Raw genomic sequence first — 24,980 nt, forward strand, 5'->3', positions numbered from 1 at the left:
GAAGTTCTGAAGAAATTCAGCCACTGAAAAGAATTTAACTTGCACAATCAGCATCACTCTACTGAAAGCCATTAAATTGTAATTATGGTGATTTAAAGAAGTCAACTTGTGAAAGAGGAGCTGATTGTTTCAGTTTGTGTAGGGGACACTAATAACACTGTAGAATCCTACAAGGATTTTTCTCCTCTGATGGGCAGGGGAAAAAGGAAAACACTTCAAGACATGAGAAACTTCTATAACTTTATGGAACCTGAAGAATAATGACTGCTCAAATTGCATGCTTTAGTGACAAAGTATTTTTACAGCTAACGGGGACCCAGAAACACAATACATTTAATAAGCAGGTAGGAAAACCAATCACGAATTAACATCTATCACATTCCACAACATAATAACATCTTTGTCAATCTTTTAAAAAAGGGTTCACTGTTCCTATGAGAAATAGGGTCAAATGCCAGCGATTGCCCAGATAAAACCTCACCCTCAGATAAAACACCCTCAGATAAAACCTCTATTACTGGTAATTGCAAATTTCAATCCACATCTCCTTTTAAGAGACTTATTCTGGGGACTAAGACCAGGACTTTTAAAACTTCATTTTCTCTAATCACTGCAAGATAATATCAAACTTGTACTGAACTTGGAAAGTGGTCATGACTCACTCCACAATAAGCTAGAACTATCAGTGCTTACAGTGGAGAGCTAGTCATTTGCAGAAATACTTCTCTTTACCAAGAGGTTAAATGAGCCTCCCCTCCCTCCTGTCTCTTGCAGAGGACCATATGCCTTTAAAAATACATTACTAGTCGTCAACAAACTAGGGTTGGTTCTCACAGTTAGTTTGCTCATTTATTCAACAAGTATTTATAGGATACCTATTATGTATGAGTCACTATTTCAGGAACTTGTGGTGATACAGCAGTAGATAATCCCCACACCCCCATAGATCTCCTATTTAACCTAGACTGACATAAGCAAAATAAACCAAACCTAAAGGCTTTTAGAAAGGAAAGGTGTGTAACAATCTGTTTCTCAGATTTTCACAGGAACAAAGGCCACCTCAACTCACTCTGGATGGGAAAGGGTATGTAATAAACGGAGTTTCCACATACAAAGCATAAATGTGCAAACCAGACCCACCACACAGATGGAAGTTTCTAGCTTTCTCACAGCACATCTCTGAAGAAGGACGACACATTTTATCCATGCTATGTCCACCCTCTCCACACCTGGGTGAGGCTGGATGGGACAATGACTTAAAGAAGACAACAAGGCATTAGCCTCGTGACTTGGAAAAAACAGCTGCCTGCTCACTCCAGGCCCGCTGCTGCTCCAATTACTCTTTTACTGACTTTTTTTGGACTAACTCTAGTAAATGAAGGCAGTTACTTAAAAATACACAAATAAGATTTAATTAAGCAAACCCACATCTGAGGCCTGATTCAGAAGTAGTGTCCTCAAGAGCAGAGGAGCCCTATTATCTACGAGGGGCTGGCTCTTCCAATAGGCCACAGCTGCTTCTCCTCAGATACACAGGTAAGATCCTCTTGGAGTTATGTTTCAAATGATGTAGAAGCATATATAGAATTTTTGGTGTCTGTATGAGAGGGTGTGTAGCTTTAAAAATATTTGCAAAGGGGTTTATAGCCCCCCATAGTTTAAGAACCTCTATATTAGAGGCCTCTGCCAGTTGCTTTATAAAATGAAAGGTGTGCTGGAACACTGTTTTAGGAATATCTGTGCTGCTCCCAGCTGCCACACTATTATTGTGAGTCGGTTCAGCAGCTTCACAGTAGTTCCCGAGGAAGACATGAGCCAGAAACCAAGTCAGCAGTCCCGGAGTGGCCATTAAGGGTCTGTGTGTGTCCTTCATAAAGCAGTGAGTGCTGATGAAAGCATTCCTCCTCGCCCTCAGAGATGGGCTCCCAAAAGCGGTCCACCAAGCCAACAATTCAGTGGTTGGAAGAATTAACTTTCAAGGCCAAGATATGTCGCCAGGTATCCACACCAACTTTTCAGAGCTATGGCTATTGCTCATCATCAACTACTCCACAGCTATTCTCCCTGCTCCCCTGAAGGAAGGTAGAGAGGGTAATTGTTCAAAATCACAATCTATGATATTGTTTTGCCCAAACATCAACCTAGAGGTTTTGTGACTATTAAGAGGTTCATCTGCCTCTAGGAAAAATTATAACTATATTCTTAAAATCAGCTATGTGGGGGCAGGTGGGGTTGGGGGAGAGACAATATGGTGTCTCCCAAGAACATGGAGCGTTTGATGATTTTCTAGCAGGGCTTTTATTGTGGGTGATATTTCTCTTCTTAGTAGCCTTTTACGAGATTCTCAAGTCTTCCAACATGGGTCCTTCCTATTTGTATCTGCATGGCTAAGTGCCTAGTTGATTCCTGGGATACTGCAGATCCTACTGGAATTCAGAAAGTGAGACTGGGAAAATTAAGTGAAGCAGAGGTCAAGGCCCCCAATTATTTGAACTCTGATGAAAGTATTATACGTGGTAGGACTTGGAGAGTTCCTAGTTTTCCCAAAATATCCATTTTTACCATTTCAAAATACAAATTAGGGGTAGTCCACAGGGAAGATGCAGCTTCTGAAAAAAAAATCATAACTTAGAAAAATATATTTTAAAAATCTTTTCAAATTTTCAATAAAGAAAGCAGAGAATTATGGTAGATTATCTCAGATACAACAATATAAAAGTAGCAAAATCAATGACTTAGATTACTGCCATTTCTAAGTCACACTATAATTCAAGAGTAATAAATATCATGCAATGGACAATAATTTAAAGCACTGATTGCATCCTTGATATTTTGTCATTAGCTGTCCTCTTCAGAAACTGTCACAGAAGTACAAATAAAATCTGCTTTTCTGTATATTCTGAAAGGAAGATAGCAGCTTATACAACTTCTGTTCTTCACCAGAATGCTATCAGATTAGGTAAACAACTCTCCTCGAGGGCCAAAAGTAAACTCTGAGCTTCCTGAGGATTACTCGTGTAAGCAATGTATTAACGTTGTAAGAATTAAATTGGAAGAACCAAAGATTAGAGGTTTTTGTGTATAAAATGGGAACATACAATATATTTACATGGCAGAAATGTGAAGTTTTTTTTAACATATTATGAGTTAGCCTTAAATATTTATGAAATAGTGTATCCATTCTTATTCAACCATTTGTAACATTTATGTTACAATTTTCCATCAATACTAGGATGTTCTTCTCAAAAATTCTCAATTCTGACATTGTATGAGTGAAAATACATTTTTAGAAGCTGTGCTTAAATACAAATAAAATACACTGCGGCTCCAAGAACACCATATGTCAAATGTCATTTATGTGCTCTAATTATATTAGGCCAAGTGTCCTTGACTGTAAACATTCCTGTGTTCTGATAATATTTGAGTAGAATTCTGTTTTAGATGTGTTTGACAACGCCCTATAGATAACCTCTTTGAAAGTGACTGAATTTGCTTCTTCTATAATCTCAGATTTGTCCATTGGGCTCTCTTTCAAAGCCTTTTTTCTTGAACTGAGGTCACTGTGGTATTAACTGAGCACCCTTTATAATCTATCTCATTAACTAAGTTTTCAGCCAGATGAGCACTTGGACCCTTCACAGCAGAGTGAAACACACAGTGGTGAGAGGGCCACAACTGGCCAAGGCTGACGAGGAACTGTGGAGACGGATCAAGTGGATGAGAGCCAAGACACCAGACCTATACCCAGCTGAGGACCCTGCCAGGCTCAGGTCAACCTCGTGGTTCTCAATTATCCAGTGAAGGCTTTTCTTGTCCAAGTCAGTAAGGGCATGTAAGAAGACTCATATTAACTTATATTCTGACATGTTTATTATTATTTCATAAAACAAACCTCCCAAAGTGCCTGCTTTCTAGTAGCTCTGGGTCTTGTGGTAGCATGGGTACTGAAAGTTGTTTTTCTGAAGCTCTGAATGGCTCTTCACTGCTCTTACTAATCCTTCCTCTTTTCACTGATGAAGACTTAACACATGTATATTTGCTAGAGTTTGCAATCTTCATGTTGCTTCTCATAAGAAAGTCACAAACCATTCTTCATAATATCTTGCTGCCCATTATGTTCCTTGGTAAGACAAGCTCAATCTCTCTACCAAGACCCATTCATTTACCACAGATCAGCTGTGAACCCAACCAGGGTGCTTTAGCCAAAATGAATTCATGTCACAGAAGTCACAGATTGGTAGTTCAAGAACAAAATCATCAGCAAGAAGAATTTAGAAGTCTCTGTCGAGCATTCTTCTCTCCATTACTTGTTTTAGTTTCACTGTGTATGTCCAAATCTGTCAAAATTGAAAGCAAATATTTATGAAAGGCATGTAGCAAGAAGTATCAATACTAAGTAACTTCTCTTCTAAAAGATCCTTTTTATCTACTTTGCTTTACTCCTTAGCCTAATTTCAAAGCAGCGAGTTAGGTCAAGGCAACAATTAAATCAATAACTCTCTTGGTTCCTTTTAAAAGAAAAAGTTGGAGAACAATAAATGGGTCAGAGGTACAGAGAGAAAAGCCAGTAAGACAAGACAAATAAAAGCAAGAAAGACAATAAGGAGGGGTGCTGGGGCAGCAGGCAAAATATGAGACAGAGAGAGAGTCAGAGAAGGAAGACAGAAAAACCAGAAAAAGCACAAAGTGATCATCTTTGGAAATTTGGGGTGGCACCAATTCATTCCCTCTCCCTTCCAGTCTTGGACTCCCCAGGGACCATAATAGGACAATGATGGTTCAGATGACCGATGGGGTAAAGATGGTCAATATTCATAACGGGCTGCTGCAGAGTACGCTGTGGCTCCACAGCCTCTGCCCTGAGAGCCAACCCTACCTTTGAGCTCTGCCATCTGGGCTTCTCCCTTGGTCTCTGCCGACATGGGAGATTTGCCATCCACAATATCCATCTTGATCATGCCAAGGTTAGTCAGCAGTAGCATTGGGTCGATCCCCTGACCACTGCTTTTAATATTCTCCAGTACCTTAAGACACTTGTATGACTTGAGTTCACTTATATTCTCCTCCAAGAAAAGATTGTAGAGGCTCAAGTCGTTGTACCCTTCAGACTTGAAATGCAGAACATCAAACGTGGGCAGAATTTCATACACTTTGAGAACATCTGTCTTCTGTCGCAATGGAACAAACAGTGTATAGACAACCACAGGGGCCAGCAGCACATACACCATGAGGTTAATGAAGCTGAGCAACTGGAAGATGCCGACTGCGATGAGCTTGCACTGAAACTGTTCGGGGACAGTGCTGTCGTTTCTCAGGATCCCTGATTTGATGCTGCACACAAACTCATCTGAGAGTGAGGACAGGCTGAAGTAATACCCCAGGTACATGCATGCTAACAGTATGACAGTGAGTGTTATCAGCCGGCAGCCAATGTACTTGACAATCAAATTACTGGAGTTTTTCTTTGTCTTCAAGTACTGTTCCACAATTGGGTACTTGAAGTGGCTTTCAGATATCTCCCACAAACTAAAAAGAAAAGGAAACAAATGAAAATAATTTAGATACTCAAATATTAAAGACATAAAAACATCCAACAATGTCACTAAAAATTTCAAACACCCATACTTCTCTACCTATAACTTTATTAGGGTAGTAAGGAATAACATTCAAGTTGAAAAAGTGGGAGTAAGAAAAGAAATAACAAAATACCTTTCCTCTTAATATTTTAAAGAAAGTCTAGTTAATTAAGTGAGTTAGTACTCAGAAATTCTTAGAATAATACTGGAACTTAATTGTCTGTTAAATAATCAGTTCCTAAGTAGGAACTACTGCTTTGGTTAACTACAATTTTTTCACAGAATACATTATTCCACAGAATAAGCTAAAGAAATGTTCAGCTCAATTGCAACACATAAGCCTTAAGCAGAGAAGGTCTGGAGACACTCGAGGGCACAGGCCTGTGGGGCCCAATTGAGATGGTTCTGAGCCCAGCTGTCTCACTTACAGCTATTGGGACAGTGCTTTTATCTGGAAAAAATAGGTAAGTGGAGTAAATAAATGCACTTAGTTAAAAATGTTGTTCTGAGAGTTAAATGAGAAAATGTACTCAAAGACCACAACACAGTGTCTGGAATATACTAAGTATTCAAAAAAAAAGTACAGCTATTATCATTACTGTTAATAACAAGAACTAGAGGAAGAATACAAGAAGACAAGGCACTACCAACTTTTTTTTTCCATTTCTTTCACAATTCTCTCTCTAAGTTTGATTCTCAAAATCCTCTGTGCTTTTCCACAGAGGAAGCTGTATACAGTACCTTCATCTGCTGCCCCTGTGAGAACTGCATATAAAAAGGAGATGCCGACATTTTACTTAACAAGGATGGTGTCTTGATAGGATAGATGTTGGGAACATATGGCTGGATACACTTTGGGGAGAGTGGGTGTTTCTGGCTCCCATAGACTGTCCCTGGGTGGATGACGCCTCTCCCCTTTAATTTACAAGCAGTGTAAATGGCAGGCTGGCAGGAGAAAGGCAGAGAATGAGTACTACCGAACCTGTTGCGCTACCTGCTAGGGGCTAAGTTACCTTTGCCCTATGTTCTCATTAACACCTGGAACCGGGCAGGCACCATCTCTGAGATCCAGGTCACGTGCACTCCTTGCAGCCTTAATTGCTCGGTTGTAAACTTTGTCAAGTTCTTCCATGATAAACTTCAAGTCTGAGCAAAGATGAGGAGCAGCTGTGAAACGCCAGAACAACGTGGGCAGGTACAGGAGGATGGCAAATAGTAACAGGATGTAGGGGAAAAACTGAAAAACAAGAGAGCAAAACATGGGCTTAACAGGCCCCTGCCTGGTAGTAACAGTCACCTAATCTGCTATGTGTGGCTCACTTCTTCTCATTTTGAGACAAATGTGCATGCCCCTGTCACTTATGGAAACTGAGCTTATTACTTAGTGACAATTGCTTATGGCTAAATGCACCTGTCCAGGCAAAATGTAACCAAAACTTAATTTGACAGATATTAATTTGAAATAGTCAACAACAATGTGACACAGTATTTTCTTTCTAATCATAGAAGGAAAAGAAAAAAAATAAATAAAATCACTCCCATGTCCTAAAGATCAATCTCTGAAAAAAAAAAAATTCCAATTAAAAAAAACAAGTGAGGGCTGGGGATGGGGGATGTGGCTCAAGCGGTAGCATGCTCGCCTGGCATGCCCGGGTTCGATCCTCAGCACCACATACAAAGATGTTGTGTCCGCCGAAAACTAAAAAATAAATATTAAAATTCTCTCTCTCTCTCTCTCTCTCTCTCTCTCTCTCTCTCTCTCTCTTTAAAAAAAAAAACAAGTGAATGTCATAACAGACTGCTGGGTTTTTTTTTGAAAAATCATTTATTATAGGTTTAAGAAGCAACTAAGGATTAAAACTCTGATTCTCTTTACTCTCTAGAATCTGGTAAAATGTCAAAGAAACACCTAACTTCACCCAAAACAAATTAGAAAAATTCTGGCTTCAGTGATTATCTCAATAAGACAGGTGGAAAAAGCAGTGCAAATTCACAGAAATGGAAGGAACCATTAGTGCTAGAACAAACCAGGAAGATCCAACAATCCAGCCCCCTCATTTTACAGTTGAACAACCTGAAGTCCAGAGAAGCCAACCACCACGGGCAACAGAATCGAGAAGAGGGCTTCTGGATATGAGGTACACATAAAACAGAGGAGAGGGGATTTGGAGTCAATAAATGTGAGGGGCGACTTGGAGCCTGGCCCGCCAGGGAAGGAAGGCTAAGGAAGATCTGACCACAGCTAGCACTGAGCTTGATTGAAACTCAGTTTTGTGTTCAGGAACAGTGAGGTCACTAAGCCTCTAACTCTCAGCGTCACTCCTCATGAAATGGACATGAATATGGATGTGGGGAAGATTAAATTAGATCACTTATGAAAAATGCTTCGCATGGTACCTGGCATGTGATAGGCAAATACATCAAATACACCAAAACCAATAGAAGGGCTAGCCAGGTGAGTGGTTATTTTTAGCTCTCACAATGACCCTAGCAGAGCTATATGGATTGCTCCATTGCCCAAAGGAAGAGAGGAAGCTCAGAGCAGTTTCTGGCCCCAGATCACAAAGCTGGTAAGCTGGTAATACCTCTCACCCTAGAACCATGCCTTTTGCATCCTAATATACTCTACTTCAATTTACTTCTCTGGAAAAACTCTCCTTACCTTTGGAGTGGCCTGTCTCCACAGTTCTTTGGAGTGGTACCTGGAAGAGGCCACGATGGCCTTGAGATGATGCAAACCCCCACCCCAGCATCTGTGGGAGTGGCCATCAGAGCCCACCCCACAGCTCTCACTAACTGCAGCTGCACAGAAGACAGTATAGTTCCCATGACCTCCTCACCATTCCCCCTGTAAGAAACGGATATTGGCACACCACTGTGAACCATGGTCCTGACTTTCATCTGGATTTCACAGTTTTTCCATCATTGTCCTCTTTCTGTCCCAAGACACAGTGCCAACACCCAATGTAGTTAGTTGTCCTGTCTCCTGGCTGTCCTTGGTTTTGTGAAAGTTCCTCAGTCATTGTTTCATGGAAACAATTTTTTTTTTTTTAACAGAAAGGAGATCAGTAGATTAGAGGAGGAAGACCAGGGGGAGGGAGGCAAGGAGGGATAAGGGAGATGCTGGGGAACAGAACTGACCAAATTATATTATGTATGTGTAGGAATATGTCAGAATGAATTCTACTATTATGTAAAATTATAATGCACCAATTAAAAAGTTAATTAAAATATTTTAAGTGCATAAATAATACACATATATTCACAGGGAAAATGGGATTACATTCATGTAAAGTTATCAAAACATTTTAAAAACACATGAAGGATCCACTAAATGGTCTAATAACTATCATACATTTGAAGTAGTGAAGAATAAACAATATTCCAGGGTACCTGTGATTTTGGTGGTGACACTACTATATGTTATTACCTACATACAATTTTTTAGTGTTAAATTTTAGTGAGAAGTGAATGAAAAATAAAGCTGTTATTTATTTTCCTGTCCCCATTCATGGATGCCCAATGCTATTAGGACCCACATTAGGAATCCCTAAAAAGGGGGAAATGAACAAAATGGCCCTGAAACTTTATAAAGCCCTCTCACCAAGACAGTATTACTGTGGGGTTCTGGCATGGAATAGGGTTTCTCAAAATTATTAACCCAATTTGCAAAGGGTACACCAAGTCATGTGTGGCAGGCTACGATTAGTTGAATTTTGGCTGCATAATTCAGAGTTGGCTCTAAAGAGAAACAATGCTCATTCAATCCCCGCCTACTCTGATGGTTGTCCATTAGTATAAAAATGCAACTGCATGACTGTGCTGCTTTCACAACTAAGAAAGCCTGGCATTTCCTCTGGGAACCACAGGGAAATTTATTTCTAACTTCGGCTTGTGAAATGTTTTGTATGTCACTTTTGTTTCAAAGCTATTTGAATAACAGCATTTTACCTCAAACTGTTCTCCTAAATTAAAAAGTGACTGTTTATGGTCTGTGGCAATTTTTCTAACATGCCCAAGCTATGCAATGATTAGTACCAATGAACAGTTCAGAAAAGTTTACTGTAATTAGAAAAACAAATATTTAAAGGTATTACATATTGAGTATTTTCCTTTTTCCTAAATCATCTTATACCCTGATCACCTCTGTAGGAATGTAGTTGAATACTCCATTTCCTGATTTTCCCCAAGCTAAACTGCTTTCCTGCCCGCCAAAAATAAGACAGCCAACTTTCAGTGAGTCTTTAACAAGGTAGTAACATCAATTCAACTGAAATAGAAATCCAGAAAGCATTAAATTATAGTCTTTAGAATCCTTTCATCCAAACAAGGAACATAGAAGACATGCAGTGCTTTGAGAGTGATTTGTTCATAGGCTCCGTCTACTCCATGTTAGGTCTGAGATGCTCAGCTTCCCTTAAAACCGTGATTGTACTATTTTGTAGGATGTATCAGTTAGTACTGAGCTCTTCTAAGACAGTGAGACACTAAGCAGTTGTTCCAACAATTTTCAGTCTATTTGCTTAAAAATTTCTGTTGTTTCTGGAAGGGGCTGTAGTTAGAATAACAGAACCCCCAGGTGGAAGGATCCTTAAAGGTGATCCAATATACCCTCCCTCCATGGTAAATCCCTGCCACTCTATCTAAGGCAGAGAACCATCCAAGTAGGATGAATCACTCCTCTCTGGAATGCATATGGTCTTGTCTTATGGGTTTAAACACAGATAGGTGAATTTACTCAGAAACAACTCCCAGGGACCTGTTTTGCGCCATGAAGCAGACAGAACACAAGCCCTCTCAGACCAAGTGCAAGATCTGTCCCAAGATCACAAAGGATGAAGAATTAAATAGCCAAAGCATAGAATATGTAGGTACTGAACACTGAGGGAATAGAAAATTTCTGGGAAGGCCACAAAAACTTCATAAAAGAGGTAACCAATACCTGAACTATGTCTTAAAGTATAGGTAGGTAATAAAAATTAAAACAAAAATAAAACAAAACAAAATCTTACTATGTTAAGACTCAGTCATTGGATTAGAAACCACTCTAACTGCTATGACATTGTCATATTAATTACATATACAATGACCCCATTTCCAAATAATATCATATTCTGAGGTTACAGAATGACATGAATTTTTAGGGGACACCATTCAACCCAGAACACTCTTCCAGCCTCAGTTCTTTCTACTTTCTCATTTGTGAGCTTGTTGTTTATTTTGATGTCTTAGATGGCTGAGAATTCAGAGGATAAAAGGCTTCTGAGTAGGGGAGGATGGATTCCCACAGGGCAGCAAAGGAAGAGACTTCACTCAGGTCTGCATGAAAACAGAAATTAAGGCAGGGAGTTCCCTCCGTGGAGTCTTGTCAACTAGTAGTGGTATGTGTCTTTAGGATTCTAGATAGGGGTCTACAAAGGTTTTCCTTTAAAGAGCTGAAGAGTAAATACTAGAGGCTTTGTGAGCCATACAGTTTCTGTTACAACTATTCAACTCTGCCATTATGGTATAAAAGCAGTCGCAGATAAAGTATAAATAAATGAGGAAAGCTGTGTCCAAAAAAGCTTTATTTACATAAAGAGAATAGGTTTGGCCTGAGCATGGGTATCATGGTTTGCCAACCCTGGCTCTGGATTCTTGCTTCTTAAAGATTGGTTTGATCCACAGAACGGTAACTTCAGTTATCTCCTGGGAGGCTGTTAGAAATGCAGAATTGGAGGCCCCCATCAGGCCTACTGAATTGGAGTCCACATTTTCACAAGATGCCCAGCTGATTGCATGAACACAGAATTTGAGAAACAGCAGTCTGCAAGAATGGTGCCCATGTTGGACTCCATTCCAGGCTGGAAGCAGCAGAATCTCCTGTGAAGCTGATGAAATTTCCAGAGATTCCAACCTAATGGTCTCGATGGGACTCAGGACCCTGTATTTTCTCAAGCCCCCTCAGGTAATGCTAAGGAAACCTGTCTGGCAGCCTCAAGGACTCTTCTAACTAAGTTTCTGTGAAACTACTTAAGAGAAATAAAGAAAGATTTGCCCACTTTGTTTAACATTTTTTATTCTTGTTGGTTTTATTTTTCATTTTCTGTTTCAGGCGAAAATCTTGCCAACAGTTGCTTGTCTACACTCTAAACTTCAAGAACAGAACATTAAAAAAAAAAAAAAAAGGCTAGTAATAAAGCAGTCCCAGAGCACCACCTGCTGGTGTTTCTGAATGCACCCACACCTCCAGCCAAGACCTCTCTCCCGCTCTACTGGAGGCCATCAGCACTGAATGGAGAAGGGGAGGAAAAGCAGAAAAAGGAGAAAAGAAAAACAACGGAAGTGGAGAGTAATTGTGCCACGGACTATACCAGTGCCATAAGCTCTCTACACTGATTCTCACTTCTATTTTACAATGAATAATGTCTTTGGTAGAATTTGAGTCTCCGGGTTTTAACTTCCACATCAGAACTGAACTGAGGAGTGTTTAAATAAAAACTGTGCCTTTAATTCCCCATCCTTAGTCAGACTGCCCTGGGGAACTAAGTCTGGTTCTGCACAAGGACACACAAGCCACCCCATTCCTCCTTTCTGCATGAGCATCCTGAGCACTCACTATGCGCATGCTATGCTTTATCCCAAGGCATATGATGAACAAGATCTGGGCATGGGCTGTTTGCATGGGACTTATAGACCTCTAAAGAATTCACAAAGTAGAAAGGGAAAGGGGAAAAAGCTGGTCCTGCCACGGGGACATCTGGTAGGTCTGATGACAGGAAGCTGAGAATGTTCTCATGACAAGCTTTCATTTTCTCTGAAAGCAGTGGGGGAGGTCTTCTGAGGGTAGATGGCGGAGGCAGGGAGTAGTAGGCTGTTTGACTTTAGTTCCAGATAACCAGTTTGGAGGGAGGAGGCTGTGGGAGTACATGGATGAAGTGAGAGGAGGTGCAAGTCCTTGGAGATGATGCAGAGAATGGGAGTCAGGGTGCCACGTGGGAGGACACAGAAGTCACCTCAGGGTGGGGAAGGAAGTGTCACTACCAAAATCCTGCACAAATGATAAAGGGGTGATTGGGAGGATGACAATATGAGGAGGACTGAGGAAGGTGCAGTCAGCATTTCAGAACATCCAGGGAGCTGGGCTTCTATCGAAGGAAGAGCAATCAGGGTAAGAAACAAGGACAAGGGAAGAAAATACAAACCTCCGTGATCATCCTGAACTAAGGGCCTCCTGGTCAACTATGGGCTCCCTCCCTGGGTACAGCGAAAGCTTACCAACTGGCAATTTTCACCCACAGGTGGGTCCAGGTTTCCGAAGCCACAGAAATTAAACCTGTATCTTTTCACATGTGAAAAACATCTGAAATCTGAGGGAGACACTGTGCCCTCCATCAAGTGGCTGTGGGACCTCAGATAAGGCATTCTCTGCTTTGGCTTCACCTCTGTGCGATGAAGAGCCTGAAGAGAGATGACCCCAAACCAGCTCAACAGCCTTAAGTCTGCTGAAGGTAAAGAGGCTAAAAGACCACTAAAAGGAAAACCTTTTTCAACTTGGAAAAGAATCTAGCAATTCCACTTCCAGGTATATGCCCAGGAGAACTGAAAGCAGGGACTTGTACAGATGTTCACAGTAGCAATATTCACAAGGGCCAACTCAAGTATCCCTTGATGGATGAATGTATAAATAAAACATGGCATAAACTTACAAGAGAATGCTATTCAGCCTTAAAAAGGAATGAAATCTTAAAACAAGCTACAATATAAATGGACCTTAAAAACATTATGCTAAGAGAAATAAGGCAAACACAAAAGACAAATGTATGATTAACTATGTGATCTATCCAGAGTAGATAAATGTTTTTTTTGTTGTTGTTGTTTCTTTTTTTGTATTAGGATTTAATCCAGGGGTGTTCTACCATTGAGCTATACCACCAGTACTTTGTATTTTGCAACAGGATCTCACAACTTAAGTTGTGCAGGCTGGCTTTAAACTTATAATCCTCCTGCTTTAGTCTCCCAAGTAGCTAGGATTACTGTTGTACACCACTGCACCTGGCTTAAAATTGACAAATTCTTAGAGACAGGAAATGGCAGCTCCCAGGAGCTGGGGAAGGAGCAGTTGTTTAATGGGCATAGGGTTTGGAGTTTCAGTTTGGGAAGATGAAAGAGTTCAGAAGATGGATAATGGTGGTGACTGTAGAGCAACATGAACTTAATGTACTTAATGTCACAGAAAACTACATGCCTAAAAATGGTTTAAAAGGTAGAATTTTATGTTGTGTATATTTTACAAGAAAAAAAAGAGAAACTTTGAAAAAGATCAATGTAGGAATAAAGGAGCTACGATTACCAACTCTGGCCTGGCTAAGAAAACCACATTAATATTCACACCTGGAAGAGGTTTATTCTTCTAATTAGGTTGAATCTTGATTTATCTCTATACACCTGTATTAGTTTCTTAGAATTGTGGCAACCAAATCCCACAAACTAGATAGTTTAAAACAACAGAAATATTTTCTCTCACAGTTCTGGAGGCTAGAATTTCAAAGTCAAGGTGTTGCCAGAGTCCTGCTCCCTCCCAGACACTTCCTCGTCTCTTACACAGTTCCCTGTGGCAGCACAGCTCCAAGCTCAGCCTCTGTGGCCATGTGGCCATCTTCTCCCGAATGTAGTCTCTCTGCCATGTCTGTTCACATTTTTTTCTTTGTAGGAGGACACCAGTTGTACTGGAGCAGGGGCCCATGCTACTCCAGAATGAATTTATGTTAACTTATTACATCTTCAACAATTCTATCTCCAAATAAGGTCTTGTTCTAGGGTCCAGGGGGTAAAGAGTTCAGTACTTTTTAGGGGACACTATGACACCCCAACTGTAGGGTTTATCTAAGTCTCAATCCTAACCTCACTTGCCCTTTTGGCAACATTTAACACAGGTTATTATATTGACACAGGACTGCTTTACAGGATCCCCTGCCTTTCATTCATGTAGCACACGCTTCTCCTTCTCCTCTCCACCCCCAGCTCTCTATCTCTTCTATTCTCCATGTTGAGTCCCCTTGTAGACTTCGCCCCACTAAAACTCACTCCCTTGGAAACCCCTCCAGTCCTGCAGCTTTCCACGCCATCTGTTTTTTGAAAGACCACAATATTTATAGCTCCAACTCACCCTGCGATCTCCAGATACCATACCCCACTATATACTTGGCACATCCTGTAAGCCATAGAGCACCTCCGATTTAACATGGTCAAGCAGGACTATCTGGTTGTCATTCAAAACCTGCTCCTTCATTAGGCTTCATCAAAGCAGTGCATGGCCTCACCTCCACCCACTGCTTGCAACCTTGTTTGTGTCCTGGATTCTAATCTTTCCCTTATTCTTCCACATCCAATCAGAACATTTTGTTGGTTCTACCTTCTAAGACACTAGGAACCTACCCACTTCTTAACACCTCCACTGTTACTGTGTTAGCCCAGGGGTAGGCAAACTGCTACCCCTGAGTCAAATCTGTTCACAACCCATCTTGTACATATTGTTTAATTTGGCAGAGCTGAGTAGCCACAACAGGGACTGTGTAACCTACAAATACAGAAAGACTCTGCTATCCCACCCTCACAGGAAAGTCTGCTGACCCCTGACCTAAGCACTTGATATCACCTTTCACCATCCTTTAGGGTAATCTTCTAATCAAAAAGTGCTGCTTTTTATTTGTTCTGTGCCTTCTCAGGCTTCTCTTCCCTTCTGTTCCCTGATCAGAACCCTCTCTCTGTGCCCAGCTAATGGTTCTCTCCCTGCCTCTACTCTCGCCAACACACCACCCTAAGGATGAACTCTTGGAACCACCGGGTTCACCCTGCTCAGGCACCTGCCATGGCTCCCATGTTCCAGCATTTAGCCTGCACACCTCATTAGCTCTCACAGATCCTCTACAACCTAGCCCACCTTCCAGTCAGTCAAGGCCCCACTGCTTCCCGACAGGACAGGCCTCTCCCAGAACCTCTGTACCTTTCCCAGGCAGTGCTTTGAGCTGGCTGGACTCCACACCCCAGCCTCCTCTCTACCTTCTTACTCCATCAGCATTTAAGTTTGTTCAGAACTGTCCTATTCCAAAATCTCTCTGGACCTCAACCTTCCCTACAGTTACTACATAGATTGTTACTCATTCTTCCACTTATTGGGAAGAGAGATTTTTCTGAAAAGGAAAAAAAAAAATTGAAGAAATTGCCTATTCGCATCATTTCCTTTCCTCACCTCCCATTCACTCTTCACCCACGGCCATCTGGCTCCTACTTCTGCAATAAAATCCCTCCTGCCACGCTCACCCGTGGTTTAATTAAATCCAGTAAGCTCTGATCCACCCTAATCATAGTGGCAGAGAATAACAGAGCTTATTGCTCCATCTGGAAACACCTTCCTTGGTTTCTAGAATAACCACACTCTTGCTTTCCTATCTAGCTTTCTGATTACTCCCTCTCAATATCATCTTTTTTTTTTTTTTCATTAACTTAAGAGGTATTGGCTCTAAAACAGACACCATTAGAGTTGACACACAGTGCTGAGGGACAAAGTCAAATGATAAAATATCAGATGAACACACAAACCAAAAAAGAAGCCATGCCCAACCAAATGTTTATTATTCCTCCAAAGATAAAATAACAATTTGACTTTGTTCACCCTAGGGTAATAGACTGTATCAGGTGACTCCAGTTATCTCAATGGCTATGGGCCATGCTGCGCAGATCATGTATGTCTGGTGAGATTAAGTGAAAATAGAAACTGTTCTTTCCTGTACTAGGGATTGAACTCAGGGGCACTTTCCCACTGAGCTACATTCCCAGCTCATTTTAGGTCTTATTCATTTATTTTTAAAGTTGTCAATGAATCTTTTATTTTTATTTATTTATTTGTTTATATATGGTGCTGAGGATCAAACCCAGGGCCTCACACATGCCAGATAGGGCAAAGGGGAGGGAGGGGGCAAGGGGGTTAAAAAAAAAGATAGCGGAATGAGAAAGACATAACTACTCTAAGTACATGTATGAAGAAGACACGAATGGTGTGAATATACTTTGTATACAAACAGAGATGAAAAATTGTGCTCTATATATGTAATATGAATTGTAATGCATTCTGCTGTCATATATAACAAATTAGAATAAAAACAACAAAAACCACCACCAAAAAAAAAAAAAAATACCCCCAGATACAGGTTTAAAAATTTCAGTATAGCCAGATGCATGCCTGTAATTACAGTGACTGGGGAAGCTGAAGCTGGGGGACAGCAAGTTCAAGGCCAGCCTCAGCAATTTGATGAGACCCTGTCTCAAAATAAAACCTAAGGACTGGGGTTGTGGCCCAGTGGTAGAGCACTTGCCTGGAGTGTGTGACGCCCTGGGTTTGATCCTCAGTATCATCTTATGTGTTTGCTTTGCCACCAAGGAGTGAGATCCATGAGGATGGGACCATGTCCCTTGGCAGCTCTCTGCTATCAAGCCCACATCCTAGCTTACCGAGGGCCTTCAATGAACGTCAGCTGAAAAAAAATTTTTTGCACCTGCTGTTTGAGAATTTGTTTGACTCTTTTATGAAGTTTCCAGTTCTCTGAAATTCTCCACATTTTCATAACTCTTTGAACTCATTAGTAATGATTTAATATGGGTGTCTGAAGTGGATTTCCTATAGGTCTGTTTCCATTCTGATTTTTTTCCCTTGGTTTTCCTGCACATCTGAATCTCTGAGTTAAGTTCTAAATACCTTATATGAAAAACCAGAGCACAAATCTGAGGCTGTAGCCAGTGACACCTTCCTCCAGAGAGGACTTATTTTTAATTCTAGCAGGCAGGTAGACAAACTAAAGACACTGGCAATGCCAGACCTCCTTCATTCCAATGGCACTGAATGATGCAAACCAGGACTCTAGTTCCTGTGCGGGCTAGTTTAATTCTGCATCACCCCTTACTCCCAAGGAATGGCATTTCAGGGTCCCAACCTCCGAATGCAGCAGATCCTGACTTCAATTTCTGTTCCCAGCCCTGTGAATCTGGCAAGAACTCTGCTCATCTGTCCAAACAAGCTAATCTACTGAGAAAGAACTTCTTAGTCTCTCCTGGATGTCAGGTAATCCAAAGCTTGACTACTCACTGACTGCTCCCATACCCCTGCTTCCTTGATGGTAGGAAAATGGGCTGGGAGTCTGCAGGCCTGAGTTCTTATCTGTACAGCTGGCAACTAGTCCTGACTCTTGGGCCTGATCTCTCAAGGTTCTCTAACATGTGAAATGCATCTGGACAAAAACCTTTTGAGTTTCTTCTTGTTCCAAAAGTTTCAAAATCACAAATATTGCTGCAAGCTCTTAAACTAGACAATCCCAGTTATACAATCTTCTTCAGTGGCTGCCTTAATGCCCAACACAGTAGCTGGTTACAACTCTGCATTTCCATAACTGCTTTTAATACATGGATGTAAATTTCCACAGCATAGACTGAGATTTACAAAGCTGTCCAACTTCAGGACCTGTGTCTACTTGTGCCACAGATCCTTATGTTATGTTGCCTTGGCTACAAGGCCAGGCAAAGCTGGCAAGGATTCATCCAATGGCTCGGCTGAACATCAAAGAGAAAAGCCCAACCCAAATACAGACAGGAGTCACTGTAGGGCACCACAATGCCAAACTACATGCAATAAACAAATATGATGAAAAACAGGCCTGAGTTACAGCAAACTGCAATTGTTCTTTTCAAAAGGGAAGATAGTGACTGGTCATCCAGCAGTAGCTTAAAGCAAGAGAGAGTCAAACAGAACTTCAGTCTTTCGGTTTTCAGAGCTAGAATTTTTTGCTTTCCTCAGTAGATGAGAATACCAGAAGACACACAAACATCTTCTCATTTCATGAATGACAAAAGAACCAGGGGTTGAAACAATGACAGGCGGAAAGGAAGACAAAGTCCTCCTTTCCTATGCACAGAGAAAACCTAAAGTAGTTACTTTATTACTCAGAATGTTCTTCACAAACTTGCTAATTCCAGCCCAGGTTCTTAGCTTCCAGTCTCTATGTGCTCCTGCTCCATAGCACTCCCCTGACCACAGAGCTCCTGACCTGCCCCTCTTCTCTATAGGACACAGAACCTAATATTGATGTCTCTTGTGTAGTATCTCTCCTTCCTTGCAAGGCCTGGACCCATCAGAAAGCAAAGGAATCTACTCCAAAAGCCGTGCTGCACCTAGCACTCCCAGAAGGAGTCACACTTTTGGGCTTCTGAATGCCCCAATAATGCATTGGCTAGAAGAAACCAAACTCTATGTTGGTCCTTACTTTTTCCAAGATACCCTGTATGTGACAGAAAAGTCACTGGTGAAGGAGTTTTGCTAAATCCTGACTCTGCTACTCTCAGCCCTGCTCTTTCAAACATTCAGAATGTACTGAGAACCTCCTAGGAACCAGACATTCTGTTGGGTATTAATGGAAAGTAATAGAGACCAACAAGGTGCTTCTGTTATAGAGCTGAAAATCAAAAGCACCTGTGTCCCCATCTGCTATGCAAAGCTGCAGGACCAAGGAAGCTCTGAGGTATCTTTTGAATTGAAAGTGCTGTGGCTTTATAATCTGAGAAACAGTCCTGTTGGCCATACCTATCCACAAGGCTGTGGACAGGCACAATCTCTCTAGGCTTCCACTTGCTCATCTATAAAACAAGTAGGACAGATTGGAAAGTTTCTCTATTACCTTATGCAGCCACAGTGGAAGGTTTCCAGACTCACTCTGCAGAGAGTTCTTCTGTTGAACAGCAGCCCAGCAATAAGAATCCACAAAGGCAGCCTGACGCCAGGAGAAAGAACTTGGGGAGAAACAGCTTATTTGGGTACCTGAGAAGCAAAACAGATTGTTTGGAATGAATTAAAATGCAAGAGCCTGCACCCTCCCCACACTACCCACTCTCTGCAAGACTATGGCAGGAAATTAGCCAACAGGACCTGGGGGGCCAGGGAAGAGCTGTGTCTCATAGCAGGCACAGGGCCTGGCACTGAACCTCCACTTGCAGCCACTGGTCCAGCATGCTCCCTGGTCCACATCAAGCATGCATGGAGTGGGTGTGTCACAGGCATAGGGACCAGCTGCTGGGTCCCTTGTAGGCACAGTCTCTCCCACAACCTATGCAGCATGGAGAGTGCTAAGTGCCTGGGCTTTGACATAAGTTGTATTTAAACCTGACTCTGCCATTCATAACTGGGTGACTCATAGCTGTTAAGTCACTTAGACTTCCAAAGCCTGAATCTAAAAAAATGAGATTGACATTAACATCTACATTATAGATTCGCTGTGGTGACCAAAAAAGGAGGGCAGTTTTGACAGCACTTATTACAGCGTTTGATTCCCACTAGGTGCTTGGTGTCATACTTTTCTCGGTAAAGTAATGAGTAGTTCCTGGTATTCCTTTAAAGACTAGAGCATGCCTGCCATTCTGCCTTCCCACCCCATGGAGGGGCAGGGACTAGACTTCCCCCAGACTTTGGCACATAAAAGGTCTTAATAAGTCACCTCCTCTGGGGAAGTGTGGCCTACGCACTTATGGCAGAAGAGGGAAGTGAAGGGTAGGTCATCAGGAGAGCGGATGCTTATAGTAGGAGGAGGTGCATGGGAAAAGCTCTGAGCACCTCTTCTTCCTTGGCAGAAACCTCCATGCCATAGACTTCAAGAACTTGAGATCCTGCATTTTTAGCAATCAGGAAGGCACAAGGCTCAGGGCTAACCTCACACTGCTTTTGTATCAGTGTGACTATCAATGCTTCCTATGTATCATTCACCACCAAGCTTAGGAGTATAACAGTAACACAACAGGGGATGGCAAGTTCTCAGGTTACAAATAGATAGCTTCTGGTAAAATTGTTGATAAGCTGCCAGCTTGGGAACATCTGTTCAAATACTTATTCATGAAAATGAACAATGCTGTTAGAATTTCCTAAAAGCCTGTGCAGACCAAAATGTTCTTAAAGTTCTCATAGTGAATTAAGTAAAATTCTTTCTGTAGGTAATGATGCTTCCAGTTCTATCATGGGATCTCAGAGGCCTTCCTCAAGGCAATGGTACAAAGTTTTGGAGTAGAAAATACAAAATGCTAAACATTTTATACCAAAGTTTTTGCAAACAAGGAAGAAGGAAAATATAACTGAGATGAGAAGATATATATATAGAGAGAGAAAGAGAGATTGAGGACATGTTGAGCTGCTCAGGAAATGTTTTTCATCTGGAATAGGTCAGGAAAAACAAACAAACAAACAAATCTGGAGGCAACCAATATTCACTGGAAACAGCCAGTCCTTTCCATCATTACCACATTAAAGCTTCCCAGACTAACAGGGAGAGAGAGAAACCTATCTCCCTTTCTCCTTGGAGGGGACCAAAGCTCAAGAGTAGTCAGTAATCTTCCACCCATCTCAACACTTGTCTCTAGGCTGGTCCCTTCAGCAAGGCTACAGCAGAGGAGGTCCCTGGACTTAGTCTTGGTGGAATGGGGTGGTCTCAGAAGGTGTTTTCTCCAAATCACCAGGAAGGGGAGAGCTCCCTAAAGGGTCAAGGACAACCTAAGAAAAGAAACAGATTAAGCCCCAATACTGAGTACTGAATGGGAAACTAAGTCAAGGAAGTCAAGTCCAGGCACGGGCAGGATCCAAGACAAGAGTGAAAAGCAAGAGCAAAGGGAGGACACAGTCAGAGGGTGCAAGGGACCTGCACATGCTGCTTGAGCAGCACTATGTCTTCACTCACAACAGTCTGCCTAATGGATAGGCACTGTTTCAGAGTGGCTGCTGCTGCTACTGGATTGGGAAGCCTGGGACCTGTATCACCCTGACTGATGCCTCCAAATGTACTTCTATGTAGAAGTACATACTTCTATCACATTTACTCTTAAAATAATAATTGGAAGATAAACAAACTTTTGTGTTTACATAGTTTTCTAGTAGTCTTCCACTAAAGAGAGTTTCCAGTCTTTTTAAACTCCACCCATTTAAACTGCTGCCAGATGACTCACCCTAAAACTCCATTCTGACCTTGGTACTCCCTTGGCTCAACATTGCCCACAGGTCCTCCCAACCCAGGGTACAAATCCAAACCAATGCTCCAATCCAGCTCACTGGTTGGCATATACAGTCTGACATGTTTCCAAACCTGTGCCTTTTCTCACACTACTGCCTTGGCCTGGAGGGCTTGACCTTCAAAATCATCTGTCAATGCCCCATCCACACTGGCTACCTCAAGGAGCCATCTTTCCAATCCCAGCTCAGACATCACCTGCTCCACAAGCTTCCTCCCCACTGACCTTCCCCAGAACTTTGAAGCTATAAGAGATGTGCAAAAAATCATCTTTAAACACCCACACATATCTTATTTCCCCTAGTAATAGAAGTCTTCACAGGCAGGACACGTCCCCATCTCTCTCAACTTCCACACCATCCTGTGCCAAACAAATTCTGTCTGGTACTTGAAAAGTTTCAAAGTACTACCATAAGTAATGTCTCAATTAACATGCAAGTGTTCACCATCCCATTGGGCATTTGGGGAAACAGCCCCATGAGAGCCTTCAGCCAGACTCCTGGGCTTTGCGAGGCCATGCAGCAGCTGAACAAGCACTCCAGGGTTTCCAGGAACAGCTTCAGTGAGATACGCACTGCTTTTCACAATGCACAGAAGTTGTGAGTTTCAGGTTTACACCCTAAAGGACAAAGAACACTCCTACTTGGCTGAAGTGTTGAGGCAGTTGTGGGCTTCACACTCATTCATCTGGCTAAATGTAACAAAAGACCATGCAGTAGAAATGGGTGTTCACTGGGTCCTGTGGAGGTAGTCACAACATCTGCTGAGTGGCCTGGACCACAGGTCTTTCCCAAACACCCTCTAGGTACCTCCACCTGGAGCCCAGGGCATGGTCACACCTTTCTGAGTGGCAGCCCAGGTAGCCCTTCATGTAGCCTAGACCTGTAACTGTGGCTGTCCCACAGTAGCTGGTAGAGAAGCAGACAGCAGCAATGCCTGAGGAGAAGCAAGACCCAGGGAAGAGAGAGCAGAGAGCCAGACAGAGGCTTCTCAATGCCACCAACACCAGTACAGGGCCTCTCTACTCTTATCTAGCTGCAATAGGAGGGATTCTGGCCTACTTTTGCTGTAGTCCTGGGCTGGTCAGAAGGGCACTGAAGATCTTGAGGACTGAGCAAGACCCCAGCTGCCCTCTGACAATTATGTCCACCCTGCCTTCCAGGACCCAGAGCATGGACCCAGGCATCAAGTTTTCTGCGTTGCTTCCACATGACAGTGCTGTGGGATGGCACAGAAATCAGGCCTCCTCAGAGTAAATGAAACCAACAAAATCACAAGTCTAACAAATATAAGAACTGGAATGGTGAGCTACAGTAAACTAGCTGGGAAAACTTCAGAGGAACTTGCAAATGGAAGCTATTCTAAGCTAATGAGAATGTAGGGAGCAGCACATGGATGCTAATGAGATGGACCCATGCTGTGTACTTTCACCCTCATGTGAGAGACAGGAAACTGAGGCACTGAGATCCCCTGGATGGTGAGAGACAGCTGGGACATCCACTTGGGTCTCCATCTTTACTTCCAAACTCAAGAAAGATGAACCAAAAGGCACAAGTGATTGAAGAAAATTGGGTCAGACAGGGGGAAATGAGAAGAAACAAAGCAAGGGAATTTTTTGGAGGGGGAAAAAAAAATCAATTCTGGGGTGGCTGTTCTGGGAGGCACAGAGGCAAAACAGAGAATATAATGATTATATCAATAACAGTCATTAGTATCTACATGATATTTTAAGCGTCTACAAAACATCTCATTTTTTAAAACAAATCTGTACATGTCAATGTAAATTACACACACACACCCCTCATACATATGGGATCCAGGTACATCATAAAACAACCTACAAAGCACTGAACTTGAAAGGGTTGTCTCTATTTAAAGGCTGCCAGGAAAATTTGAAAATTGCTCTACTCTAAACTCTAAGTTCAGTGAGAACAATTACATAAAAAAGATCATGAATTTGTGCTGTAAAGAGAAGGGATGAGTAATGTTTGGCTCTTAAAAATCAACAGAACAGCAACAAGCCTTATTAGGACAATGAAGCAGGCCTGAGTCTGCTTAAAGTACCTTTGACTCCAACACAGGAAGACCAAATGACATTTGCCCCAGAAGGTTCTTTCCTGCCAAATACTCATAGATCCCATCACAAAATACAGTAAAATTATAAGAATCTCATGATAACTTTTCTTCCTAAAAAAAGAACCCCATTCCTCTCTTTTTGCCTTCCCAGCAGACTTCAACCTAAACCCATCTTCCAACTCTAAACACAAAAAAATTTATATATCCTTGAAGTCCCAAATTATCCATGACTGCCTCCACTTCTCCTTTGCAGAAAATGACTCCAAGGCTCAGATGTATTTCAAAATAGTGAGGAAATACAAGTACTCTTTACAGCCCAAACTAAAAAACGGAATTGAAATAATTTTCTTTCCCTTTAAGCCAAGCTGGTTCACTTGGTCCCTTTTTTTCATAGCTGAGCTGACTTTTCAAGAGAACACACCAGAGCTAACAACACCTGTGCCTTTGCTAAGATGGGCACATCGATGCTATTTTCTAGAGTTCCAAGGAATCCTGATACTTCACTAACCCATCACCTATTGTACAGAGCAATAAATAGCTGTTCCCTGTCTCAGAATAGAAGGTCTTCCCTCATGGATTAGACAAGGCCCTGTTAGTATAGCAACTCCCTTTGTACCTACCAACCACACAGACCAGGATGTGTGACCACATGGCCCCACAGCCAGAGAAGAAGACACAAGGTGGTGAGCCTCAGCAGGGAGCTGACCAGAACCCCTTAATCCTATGAACAATGGTGGGAGAGCATGGCTTGCTAAGTGCCAGAGCAGAAGAAGAAACTAGACTGTGGTGACAGCCACAAGTCACCACGAGACCTGGTTTATATCTAGGGAACAGACAGACTGGGGAACAAAGGGCTAGTCTGAGGGACTTCTTCCTGTGGTAGCAAGTTCAGTTCCTTAGCATACTAGGAAGGTCTAAGCCACACAAAAGAAGAACTTGAATAAATCTAGTAAAACCTGACAACCATTCCACAAGTAATATTTCCATGTCTACCACAGTGTGAAGTTAGGCATCAGAAGGACCCAACAATACATAAAGATGCAAAAGAGGATTAAATGTATTTAAATTTTTTAAAAATTTTGCCATCTTGATATTAACATAAAGCTCAAAAAGTTTTAGTTTTATAAAGCCATATTGATATTACACAGTGCTGCATTTACCTCATCTCTTTTATTTCTTATTTTTAGATGGGGGGTCTCACAATGTTACCCAGGCTGGATTTGAACTCCTAGGTACGAGTGATCTTCCCACCTCCCCC

At 41.9% G+C, this 24,980-nt stretch overlaps 1 protein-coding gene across 1 annotated transcript in view; it reads right to left on the bottom strand.

The window, feature by feature from the left end:
• Positions 1-227: 227 nt before the first annotated feature.
• Panx1 (pannexin 1) overlaps positions 228-24,980 on the bottom strand; it is a 40,042-nt gene continuing 15,289 nt past the window's right edge. The window contains exons 2-5 of the mRNA XM_015489982.2: positions 19,280-19,419; positions 6,590-6,813; positions 4,877-5,526; positions 228-4,337 (exon numbers count right to left, since the gene is read on the bottom strand). Coding sequence (XP_015345468.1) covers positions 4,258-4,337; positions 4,877-5,526; positions 6,590-6,813; positions 19,280-19,419 — 1,094 coding nt within the window. The 3' untranslated portion in view covers positions 228-4,257. The remainder of the gene's footprint in view (positions 4,338-4,876; positions 5,527-6,589; positions 6,814-19,279; positions 19,420-24,980) is intronic.

The sequence above is a fragment of the Marmota marmota genome, unplaced genomic scaffold (assembly GCF_001458135.2).
Source record: "Marmota marmota marmota unplaced genomic scaffold, marMar, whole genome shotgun sequence".
In the NCBI taxonomy this organism is placed as follows: domain Eukaryota; kingdom Metazoa; phylum Chordata; class Mammalia; order Rodentia; family Sciuridae; genus Marmota; species Marmota marmota.